The sequence below is a fragment of the Diabrotica virgifera genome, chromosome 3 (assembly GCF_917563875.1).
Source record: "Diabrotica virgifera virgifera chromosome 3, PGI_DIABVI_V3a".
In the NCBI taxonomy this organism is placed as follows: domain Eukaryota; kingdom Metazoa; phylum Arthropoda; class Insecta; order Coleoptera; family Chrysomelidae; genus Diabrotica; species Diabrotica virgifera.
The window spans coordinates 17,450,793-17,463,981 of NC_065445.1; the positions used below are offsets into that span (position 1 = coordinate 17,450,793).

Below are 13,189 nucleotides of genomic sequence, written 5' to 3' on the forward strand. Positions count from 1 at the left end.
AATAATTTATTAGTAATACATTTTACAAAAAAACACAACCACAACATGCAAAATTTTTGAAACAATTACAAACTAATTTTTTATGTAAATGCAACAAATACGATCTACTTACTCTACGAAGCATTTGTAAATTAACACATCCAAATACACTTTGTATTATATTTTTCATCCCATCCCTTGTTGTTGGAGGTATTTTATAATAAACTTCATTATTAACGTAACCCCAAAAAAATCAGTCCAGTTTATTAAATTTTGGTGATTTGGGTGGACACGCTACTGGTCCATTGAAAAATGAAAATATCTCGAAAACTAATAAATTTGGACATAGGGAATGTTATCTAAAAATTAAAGTACGGTAATGGTACTTTTCAACAGTGATCTAAAATACAGGGTATTCCATTTAAAATTACTGAGAAAATAATGTACTTGCGATTTGACTCACCCTGTATTTGATATAAAGAAAATTAGCAATATCAATAATTCTTGAAAATTTTGACAATACGTAAAAAAATATGGCATTAAGAAACCATTGCTGTTCTGCTTATATTTATTTCTACAGGGAGTTGAACTTGTTACGATTATATAAAATTGGTTATAATTTTGTAAATAAATACCCTGTATAACATAACAAACCTTTATATTTTTGTGATGGAGAAGTTAACAGTATTTCGGATTTAAAATAAAATATAGGGTGGTCCATTTAAAAAAACATAAGTTTGGTCTGCCACTGTGTTATCGAACACCCTGTAACATTCTAACTAATTTTGTAATGTGAAGCTTAAAAGTGGCTAAAATTTGTGTTATTAACTTTTATTGCTATCTGTTACTATAGCCGATCTATTCAGCTTTACCCCACTAACCAATCACCCTGTATGTCATTACCGTCAGTATGCATTGGTTGTAAAATTTTTTCTTCAAGCAAATCGGTAGCGTTCCTTTTCGAATATATTGCATTTTGCCAATTGCTGCCTGTCCCAAGCATATACGACGCTAGATCTCACAAGTTTGAGTGTCTTTTCCTATTCTAATTTCATGCTCTAAATAGATATAGTCGTGTCGCCAGTGGGGGTACAACGGCCTCCTTAATTCAGATGGACTTACCCAAGTTTTTTTATGTATTTTGACCCGTAGAACACGAATTTTTTGGGTAACAGTCGATCCGGATGTCGATAAGATTGTTAGAAACAAAGAACTTGAGGAATTACATAACAGCGATTTTTCGCAAAACAAAACATTTTTTGTATTTTTTGGGTGATTCTCAGCAAAAAATGATCTTACAAGTTTTTTCGTAGGATGCATAGTTTTAGAGATAAACGCGGTTGAACTTTCAAAAAATCGAAAAAGTGCAATTTTTGAACCCGAATGACTTTTGATTAAAAAATAAAATAGCAATTCTGCTTACTGCATTTGAAAGTTCAAATCAAATTCTGTCGGTTTTGATTATTTGCATTGCTAAAAATTAAGTTTTTATTTGTTAAACAAAGCCATAAACACATAGTGTTTTCCTTGCCCAATGCATGCGTTTTAATGTACGTAATCTACGTAGAAATTGTATATTATATGTACAGGGTGTCCCGAATGGTCATAAATTATACCACACATTCTGGGGTCAAAAATAGTTCGATTGAACCTAACTTACCTTAGTACAAATGTGCTCACAAAAAAAGTTACAGCCCTTTGAAGTTACAAAATGAAAATCGATTTTTTTCAATATATCGAAAACTATTAGAGATTTTTTATTGAAAATGGACATGTATAATTCTTATGTCAGGAACATCTTAAAACAAAATTATGGTGAAATTTGTCCACCCCATAAAAAATTTATGGGGGTTTTGTTCCCTTAAACCCCCCCAAACTTTTGTGTACGTTCCAATTAATTCATTATTGTGGTACCATTAGTTAAACACAACGTTTTTAAAAATTTTTGCCTCTTAGTATTTTTTCGATAAGCCAGTTTTTATTGAGATGCGGCTTCTTTTTCAATATATTTACGTAAAAATTTTATGGGGGTTTTGTTCCTTTAAACCCCCCTAATGTTTGTGTACGTTCCAATTAAACTATTATTGTGGTACCATTAGTTAAACACAGTGTTTTTAAAACTTTTGTCTCTTAGTCTTTTGTTCATAAGTCACCTTTTATCGAGATGTAGCTTCTTTTTCAAAATATACCTAAAAATGTAAATTATAAATAAATTTTCAGATTATTAACAGGTCTCTATAACCGTACTTAATCATATACAAATATGTGGTGGATTCGACAAATATTCAAAATATCTCGATAAACACTGGCTTATCGAAAAAGTACTAAGAGGCAAAAAAGTTTTAAAAATAATGTGTTTAACTAATAGTGCCACAATAATAATTTAATTGGAACGTACACAAAAGTTTGGGGGGTTTAAGGGAACAAAACCCCCATAAAATTTGTATGGGGTGCACAAATTTTACTTAATTTTTTTTTTAAGATATTGCTGTCGTAAAAATGCCACATGTCAATTTTCAATAAAAAATTTATGAGAGTTTTCGATATATGAAAAAAAATCGATTTTCATTTTGTAACTTCAAAGGGCTGTAACTTTTTTTGTGTGCACTATTGTATATAGGTAAGTGAGGTTCAATCAACCTATTTTTAACCCCAGAATCTGTGGTATAATTTATGACCAATCTTTTCGGGACACCCTGTATATTATCCAGGAATCACATAACAGCGATTTCTCGCAAAACAAAACATTTTTTGTATTTTTTGGGTCATTCTAAGCAAAAAATGTTTTAACAAGTTGTTTCGTAGGATGCATAGTGTTCGACATAAAATATACGCGGTTGAACTTTCAAAAAATCGAAAAATAGCAATTCTGCTTACCGCATTTGAAAGTTCAAGTCAAATTCTATCGGTTTTAATTACTTTAATTGCTAAAATTTAATTTTTTTATTGTTAAACAAAGCTATAAACACATAGTGATTGAATGATGTTCTCAATGCATTTCCCATTTGAAATCGAACGAGTAGGCGCGCATACAAAATTTCTACGTAGATTTACGTACATTAAAACGCATGCATTGGACACGGGAAACACTATGTGTTTAAGGCTTTGTTTAGCAAATAAAAACTTAATTTTTAGCAATGCAAATAATCAAAACCGATAGAATTTGACTTGAGCTTTCAAATGCAGTAAGCAGAATTGCAATTTTATTTTTTAATCAAAAGTTATTCGGGTTCAAAAATTACACTTTTTCGATTTTTTGAAAGTTCAACCCCGTTTATCTCGAAAACTATGCATCCTACGAAAAAACTTTTAAGACCATATTCTGCTGAGAATCACCCAAAAAATACAAAAACATGTTTTGTTTTGCGAAAAATCGCTGTTATGTAATTCCTCAAGTTCTTTGTTTATAACAATCTTATCGACATCCGGATCAACTGTTACCCAAAAAATTCGTGTTCTACGGGTCAAAATACATAAAAAAAACTTGGATAAGTCCATCTGAATTAAGGAGGCCGTTGTACCCCCCTGGCGACAGGACTAATATAGCCAATATCCTGATGCACTTCGTGTCCATCTACTCTCATAAAATCACTAAATTGGAACTAAATTGGTTATGTATTTTTTTTGGAAGTTTATGTTCAGGCCTACTTGTTCTATTGCCTGTTTTAGTTCTTCCATCATTTTGTGAGTTTCATTTAAACTCTACGCTATAATGATTTCGAATAGTACCAGAATAAATATGGGCAAAAGAGGAAAAGATAATTAATTATGTTATCAAATACAGCGTGTCCAGAAACTCTACCGACAAACGAAGACAGGAGATTCCTCAGGTAATTTTAAGATATTTTGACCCAATTCATTTAGTCCGAAAATGCTTCCTAATATTTCTCTTTGAAAATGGCGCCTTGTAACTAGTTTTTCTTAAATACCTCCAGAACGCTTCTAGTTAGACAAACAAAAATTTGTAAGCATATTTATCTTCCAGAGATAAATCGATTCCATCCATTGCGAATTTATAGTACCGGTCATAGGCGTCCGTTTTGGGTAGGGTAACGGTTATTTTATCGCATAACTTTTTTATCTTTACATTTTAAGCATCTTTCACTTTGGATTATTAAATTGTGAGGTATGCTAGTACTAAAAGGTACTCTTGATTTAAGTCGGTGGGAAATACCGTTTTCTAGAAAAATCGATTTGAAAATTTTTCGTCTCTTGAATTTGAAAAAAAAAATGAAAAAAATTTTGAAAAAAAAAAACGGTGTGTTTTGAAAAATTAAAGACAAAAAAAGTTATACGATAAAGTAACCGTTGACCTACCCAAAACCGACGTATATGACCGATGCTAGAAATTCGCAATTAATGAAATCGATTCATCTCTGGAATATAATCGAACGTAAAATTTTCGTTTTTCTGAACAGTTTTTTTTGAAAGTTTTTTTTTATTTAAAAAACGAAAAATTTTCAAATCAATTTTTCTAGAAAACGGTTTATCCTATCGACTTAAAACAAGAGTACCTTTTAGTACAAGAATACCTCACAATTTAATAATCCAGAGTTAAAAATGCTTAAAAGTTAAAGACCCGTTGCCCTACCCAAAACGGATGCCTATGACCGGTACTAGAAATTTGCAATGGATGGAATCTATTTATCTCTGGAAGGTTAATACGCATACCAATTTTCGTTTTTCTAAATAGAAGCCTTCTAGAGGTATTTAAGAAAAACTAATTACCAGACGCCATCTTCAAATAGCTCTAGCTCCCTTACGGCCGGTTTCACAAAGTAAAGTTAACTTGTGGTTAAGAGATAACCTCAAAATTACCCCAAAATATGCGTTTCAGTTTCATAATTGTTACCCTTCTGGGTATACCCATAAGGGTAACCCACTCCAACCTCTGGTTAAAAATTCTGTGAGTTAACCATACTTCGCCGTTGACCTGAAACTAAAACGTATATTTTGGGGTAACCTCTGGTTATCTCTTAACCACAAGTTAACTTTACTTTGTGAAACGGGCCGTTAGGAAGCATTTTCGGACTAAGTGAATTGGGTTAAATTTTCTTACAATTATCTCCTGTATTCGTTTGTCGGTAGAGTTTCTGGACACCCTGTATACAACCCACAAGGCCTTTGAAAAAAATGTATTATCTAATGTACTTTTCTATTTCAGGCATCTTCATCATCGTCCTGGAAACATGGACCACAATCTTCAGACACGGCTGGTGCGCACAGAAAATCACATTATTATAACAGATCTAACATGGGTAATTATATGGTTAAGGGTCTATTTCCATACTGCATACTTTCTATTTAACTATAGCACTCTTCTTTTAAAAAACTTTTGCACCTCATTCTTGTTACTATCTATCCAATATTGAAAAAATAAGATAAGTATTATTACAAATTTTTAGTGTTGTAAGTAGTAACCTACATCCAAATGCATAGGTTCAATTAAATGAAATTCAAGTTGAAAAACTCACAAAATTGCGTAGGTACTTGGGAACTTTCATTATGGACCAACTAAATCCAGACATAGAAATAAAACAAAGAATAGCAATGACTAAAACTAATATTATGTTAACGAAGTCATTTCTTTGCAATAATCATCTCAGTTGAAAACTATGACAAGTAATGGTTAAGTGCTATATTTGGTGCGTACTTTTATATGGGATAGAAGTTTGGACACTAAAAGTATCAATCATGAACATAATTGAAGCAGGGAAATATGGATTGATAGACGGATGCTGAAGATACCTTGGATAACTAGAATAACTAGTGAAAAAGTACTGAGGGCGACCAACAAATCAAAAAATGGTGAAACCATGCTACTTCCAATCTTGGTTTTCGAGCTTTGGCCAATCTTTGGTAAAGCTAATCTTCTTTCCTAATACTAATTATAGAAATAACATTAGTACGAGTATCGAAAAAAGATAAATTATTAGTTCAATGCCATCGGCCACGAACACTTAATCGAAACAATTTGTACTTTAACATTGGATAGATAGTAGATTTTGCAGTTTTGACATTTGTTTCCACGCTGCACCATTTACTAGATAACTGAAATATATGGTCGGTCCGTTGATTCTTTGCGCACACATCATCATGTTACGAATTAAAGCAAACGTTATGTCAAAACATGTGTTTTTGAATTTTTCTTATATACAGTCCGTCTAATATACTTACCGTTGCACGTCATTATCTACGTCAGAGATCTAAGTGGACATTGTTGCCCAATTACAAAAAATTCTTGAATTTATTTTAAATCAAATATATCACATAATTTTTGCGGATGTGGATTATAAACAGAACAAATTAATATTCAATGTAAATAAATAAAAACTTTAGAAATAGAAAACAAGAATTAAGGTATAATCTTACGTTAAAGTAAATAATAAAAACAAATAAAATAATAAAACAAACAAAATATAATAAAACAAATACTTATAAAAACAAATATGAAGTGTCATCACCGCAACTGTCAAATAAATGTTACCAATTTATGCCAAAATATCACCTTCGTTCGATTACAGGTTACAGTTACAGTGTGTTTGGAATCGATGTGCTTCATAAAAACGCTTTATAATCCATTTAATACAACTTAAATAAAACCTATTATTGTGTATTTCTTTAAGTTAACATTAATAGAAATCTTTCAATATTATTTCTACGTGTATATAATAAAATGTGTCTAGTGGCTGTAATTCCAGTGTACTCGGCAAAATAATTCTAAAAAAGAACACACCTACGCCTAAATATTTCGTGTTGGTATCATGTGACTTCACGGGCTATGACGCGGATGACGTGCAACGGTAAGTATATTAGACGGAGTATAGTTAATTAATAAATATTCACGAAGATGATTTTTAAATTTTCGAAAACATATCGACAATGTGACGGGCAAAAGATCCAGAGGAAAATCTTTAGGACGATGGTCGTGCCAAATAAGGGACATGACTGGTTACTCATTTTCCGAATCAAAACAACCCGCGCAAGAGAGAAATAATGGACACAAATAATCAAACATGAAGACACTAGGTAGGTGAGGGAGTGCAAAGAACTAGCGGACGGAATATATTTTACTATTAAACAGGTGCAATTTTTTTAAATCGTTTTTGGGAGTCATTGGTTAATAATTTTCTAATTATGTATCCGGTTCATTATGATGGGAATGGTGATAAAGGGTGTTCCAAAATTACCGCAAGGTTTGAATTGAACAGAAAACACTTTTTTCTTAGATTTAAAGATTAAAGTACATAGATTAGAGTTAGATATAGAATAGCATATTAGTCACGTGCCCTCCGTGCCTTTTGTAGCACATACCCACACTTGTGGCAACATTTTCCATGACCATTTTGTATAGATGTGGCTGAATTTCATTGGTGTGCAGTGTTACTTTTTCTCCTTCAGTGCTACTATGCACGAATGGTTGTAGGCTTGTTGGCATAGAGCTTTGACTTCAAATAAACCCATAAAAAGAAATCCAATGGTGTCAAATAACACGATCTAGGTGGCCAATTCTGATTACCGAAACGACTGGAACTGGACTTACATGACCAGAAAATGTCTCATGCAGTCATTGAATTATTTCACGGACTGTAGGGCATGTGGCACCGTACAACAGTGAAACTTTGTGAATGCAGTTTTTAAAATATTTTTCAATAATGAAAGCGCCTTGTTCTATCATGTAATGCTCCATTTTTACTGACTAACCCTAAACTCTGACCATAATCCTCTTGTAGCCCAATTACGAGTCAGACTAAAAACCTTAATCCAGAAACATAATAACAAAAGATTAGATATGGATCAACTTAGAAATCCCGAGATAAAAGTCAAGCTTACAAATATAATTAATAGTAATGTTGCTTTAACAACCAATACTGATGATATTGAAAGAGACTGGATCAACTTAAGGGACGCTATTTGCAACATTGCGAAAGAAGTAATTGGTGACTATGAGCGGAAGAAGAAGAAGACGAACGAATGGATGACAGATGAAATATTACACCTCATGGACAGAAGGAGGGAAAATAAGAATAATCCCGAACAATATAAAGAACTGGATAGAACTGTCAGCAGAAAGATAAAAGAATCCAAAGAGAAATGGTTACAAGAAAAATGTCTAGAGATAGAAGAGCTAAAACGAAGACACGATAGTTTTAACATGCATAAAAGAATCAAGGAGTTTACGTATACTTACAAGAAAAAACAGTTTGGTAAGTTAATAGACGAGAACAACAAACTTATTGTAGATAAAGAAGAACAGTTACAGACTTGGGCAATTTACATAAAAGATTAGTTTACGGATTATCGTCATATTTCTACGAACACTCTTGATCTGAATTGACCAAAAATATTGAAAAGTGAGGTGATAAAAGCTATAGATCAAACGAAAGATGGGAAAGCAACAGGATGCGATGAAATACCAGTCGAATTTTTAAAAGTTTTTAACGAGAACAACATGAATGTAGTATTGGAACTGTTTAATAAGATATACGATACTGGTCAAATTCCATGACTGGCTGAAATCTACATTTGTGCCCCTTCCCAAGAAATTAAATTCTAAGACGTATTATCCATTCCAGAATACGAGCAAAATTAGAACACAGCATAAGTAAAACACAGTTCGGTTTTAGATGCGGTTTTGGAACTCGAGAGCCCCTATTTGCAATACAAGTCTTGATTCAAAAATGCCTGGATCAACAGAAAGATGTTTACGCCTATTTTATCGACTATGAGAAAGCATTCAATACTATCAAACATGACAAACTCAGGAACTATTGACATCTTTCAGGACTTGACACTAAGGACATCCAGATTATAAAAAATCTATATTGGAATCAAACAGCCCACATAAAGAATGGACATATGGTGAATGAAAACAACCATTTCTAGAGGGGTTAGACAGGGCTGTATTCTTTCGCCACTGCTTTTCAACCTGTACACGGAACAAATATTTCTAGAGGCACTGGAAGAGTACAATGAGCGCATCAAGATTAATGGCGTACCAATAAGTAATTTTCGATATGCAGATGATACTGTTATACTGGCCGATAACGTCGAAGATTTACAGATGATGCTAAATAGAGTAAATACAACTGGCAACCGATTTGGACTGAAGATCAATAGAAAGAAAACTAAATTTATGGTGATCAATAAAAAGAACATTCAACATATCGACCTGAATATTGAAGCCGAACGTATTGAAAAGTACACCGATTTAAATACCTGGGATACACAGTAAAAATGATAAGTGGGACCCAGACGTAGAGATTAGGATCCGAATTGAAATACAAGATCCAAATTCATAAAAATGAGAAAGCTCTTAAGCAACCGCAACCTAAGCGTTAACCTCCGATGGCGCGCCACGAAATGCTACGTACTCTCTAGGCTACTTTACGGAGTAGAAGGGTGGACGTTAACAGCAGCAACTATAAAGAAGTTAGCGGCTCTAGAAATGTGGCTGTATCATACTGCGAATACCTTGGACAGACAGAGTGACCAACACAGAGGTATTGAGACGAATGGATAAAGAGGTGGAATTGTTAACAACTGTTAAAAGGGGGAAAGCGTCATACCTGGCCCATGTGTTCCGTAATGATAAGTACAGTCTGCTACAGTTTATCGTGGAAGACAAGATTGAAGGTAGAAGAGGTTTGGGCAGAAAGAAGAAATCCTGGCTGAGAAACTTGGGAGAATGGTTTCAAATACCAGAAGCTGCGAACATAATACATGCGGCACAAAACAGAGAAACCTATCGTTTGATGGTCGCCAACCTTCGGTAGAAGACGGCACATAAAGAAGAAGAAGAACCCTAAACTGTCAGCTGTCTAACTCTTTTTTACTTTTTGGTACCAATACACAAATAACAATGCACGAATGGCGGAGAATTCAAATCTTGAGTGAATTTTGGGACACGCTATTAAGATGTTGGGCAGATATTTCAAAAATTTTCTTCGTATTTTCTTTTTTCTTCGTATTTTTAACAATTTTTGGACAAGGTGATAGATACGAGTGTCGTGACACTAGTCTCCCTTCACAATCACCAAGTAGTTTGTAAAAGGCCTAAGGTTTGTTCCAACTCGATACAAAACCGTTCTTAAATCGTTACGCGCATGCGCAATAACGAATAATTATGCGCAGTAACACATTTTTCGTTATTGCGCATGCTCGTAACCGTTCAAGAACAAAATCCACAAAGAAAAAGAAATGCTTTTCCTGTAGTTGGCTGTATACCATCAATTACAAAATTGGAAAAAAATCCTTTGTAAAAGATATAAAAATTTTTATTTAAAATTCCTTTTAAAGGGCTACATCACAACAAAACGTTTTCGATTTTTTTTATAAAATCATCATCAGTGTTGAGATAAACTTGATGCTAGCTGAGCCATAAAAGAAAAATATTAGGGTAAACACCCTTTAAATATCACATTGATGCGTTATAAGTGCATACTTTGAAAAATTGCCTTGTGATGGTTACATGGCAACTGGGATAATGCCCTAAGAATGTATATCCCAACACGTGGGATCCAAAATTTACTTGTTTACATACCGATGACTTAATGGCAAATGAGTATTTGGCAAAAAGTAATGGCAAATGAGTCATCGGTATGTAAACAAGTAAATTTTGGATCCCACGTGTTGGGATATAGATTACCTTAGGGCATTATCCCAGTTGCCATGTAACCATCACAAGGCAATTTTTCAAAGTATGCACTTATAACGCATCAATGTGATATTTAAAGGGTGTTTACCCTAATATTTTTCTTTTGTGGCTCAGCTAGCATCAAGTTTATCTTAACACTGATGATGATTTTATAAAAAAATCGAAAACGTTTTGTTGTGATGTAGCCCTTTAAAGGATTTTTAATAAAAAATTGTATACCTTTTACAAAGGATTTTTTTCCAATTTCGTTCAAGAACGGTTTTGTATCGAGTTGGAACAAACCTCTGTCTGTCTGTCATTTTGAGTACTCCTTGGTAAATTATTGAGACTACCTTAAGATCTCCGCTTGGTAAGCTAAAATTACGAAGCGACTTTATGAATACGGGCTGCTAGTGTGATGAACCATTGATGGAAGACTCAGTTTTACTTCATTCTACGTTGACTCAGTTTTATTTTTGGATGTATGTCTTTCTTATCGCGAGCTACGGACTGAATGTATTTATCGGTGCGGTGGATCACGTAGAGATATGAAAAATAAAAACGACAGAAACGCAATGAAACGATAGATCGAGCAACCACACTTTTCGTGCGACCACTCTTTACTTTTGGGTAAACCCATGCGTGTTTCGCAATAAAATAAAATAGAAAAAAATAAAATAATAAAATTAAATTAAAGTAGAATATAAAAAATAAAGTAAAATATAGTATACTCGTAAAATCTAAAATTAAATTAAAAACTCAGTGCCTAGAAGATAAGAAAGTTATGCTTTCCCTCCTCGGTTACTCCCGGAGTGCCACATCCTGTCTTTAACCCGGGAACAGTCGCGCCGTGAGAAAAAATCTCACATTTTATCCTTTTCCGTGATAACTTGATGAAAAATTTTGCAACATTTCTTTCCACTCGTAAGTGCCTCGAGGAGGATCATAGTAATGCGTGGAATTTTTATTAGTTTTTGTGGAATTTATGACTTTGCTGAGAACCAATTAGCTTTAAAATTGTTAGAAATACGTATCTTTAACATAACAAGTAAATAAAAATATTATAAAATAGAAATTTGTTTCAAATTCGTATTTAAATTTGTATTGTGAGGTTTTTTCTCTACGCGCGACTATCTATGTGACAGAAGTGAGCGCGACTGCTCCTGGGTTAATGATATCAAATACATCCAACTCCCACAGAAATCTTGAAGCACGTTGCCACTAGCGCCACTATCGGCTTGCGGTGAAACTACGTTGTGACAACGTAAAATTTGACGTAAACCTTCAAATTTAATTTTATATATTTTTGAATAACAAGCTAATTTTGCTAAATTAAATTAAAATAAAAATAGTTCAAACACTTATACAAAAACAATAATAAAGCAATTTTATAAATGTAAGGTTAGATTGCTCTGGTTATCACCGTAGACCGCCTAGATGGCGCTATTTTTTGCTTCCTCAAATGTAATGGGAAATGTCAAGAGTTGTATGTATTACAGTCCATATTATTTGATTATATACGCTGTGAGCTCGTACGTAGAGGGGATATTTACAAATTCGCGAGCGCCAGTAGTGGCAAGTCTGTAACCGTTTACCGGAAATTTGACATAAATGTCAAAGTGATTAATTTAAAATTAAAATTAAAAACATTAATTATAAAAAAATATTAGTTGGTCAAAGCTGTGGTATATATTTTTACCTTAAATATACTTACGTTTTAAATACTGAATTTAAGTTTTTTTAATGTTCCGTAATATGTAATTGTAATTTAATCTAAAAATCTTAGCGCCATCTACACGATAATTGTGAAAGTATCTGAAGTAAGAAATTCATATTTTATCAATAGAACGTCAAAATGATTAGCAAAATCTTTAAAAAATCGATTACAATTTAATTACTATTTTGCGTTGTAAATGTTAAGCGATAACAATTAAATAATAAATTTAAAAATTACCGGTGAAAGTTGAATTAGTAATCCGCTAGGAGCGCCACCAGCGAAGCTCAGAGCGTATACATTCAAATATAAAAAATGTGTATTAAATAGTAACGGATTTTTGCTGATTATTATGATTAGCTAAGATACACAAAATCCAAAGCATCAAATCATTTTTAAAATGTTACAAAAATTGTTATAAAAGGTGCGCTGGTTAATAACAAATTATTTTAGTAAAGAAAAATGTTGGTTTAGGAGTAGGTAGATGTATGTAATTGCTCGTTATTTGAAAGTCTAACTTATATGAAGGGACACATTAAACTTTTAACCAATTTTAGCAGGATAATTAGTGGTTATTATCCCTGATTTTGAATTTATTTATGCTCTTTCTATTTGTGTTTTTAAAACAATGGTTGCGTTCGGACGACCACAGCGGCTGACTGTCAGCAGAAATCGGCTGAATGGTTGTATCCAGTGCTGATAGGGAAAGCTTAGTAAATCTCTCAGCGGCTGACTTCCAGCGGTGTCGTCTAAATGCTACCGCTTAATCAGCTGTCCAGCCGCTGTGGTCGTCTGAACGCACTCAATCTCTAACAAAAGTTCACAAATGGCTTACACGATTTCAAGTTGTCTTATAATTT

General features: G+C 33.2%; 1 protein-coding gene across 6 annotated transcripts in view; it reads left to right on the forward strand.

Moving 5' to 3' along the window:
- LOC114328850 (uncharacterized) overlaps nucleotides 1-13,189 on the forward strand; it is a 231,239-nt gene that overhangs the window by 156,173 nt on the left and 61,877 nt on the right. For 5 of the 6 annotated variants that reach the window (XM_028277827.2, XM_028277811.2, XM_028277849.2 and 2 more), the window contains exon 4: nucleotides 5,144-5,237. In XM_028277827.2, the coding sequence (XP_028133628.2) occupies nucleotides 5,144-5,237 (94 nt within the window). The remainder of the gene's footprint in view (nucleotides 1-5,143; nucleotides 5,238-13,189) is intronic. The other variant, XM_028277843.2, reaches the window with a different exon arrangement.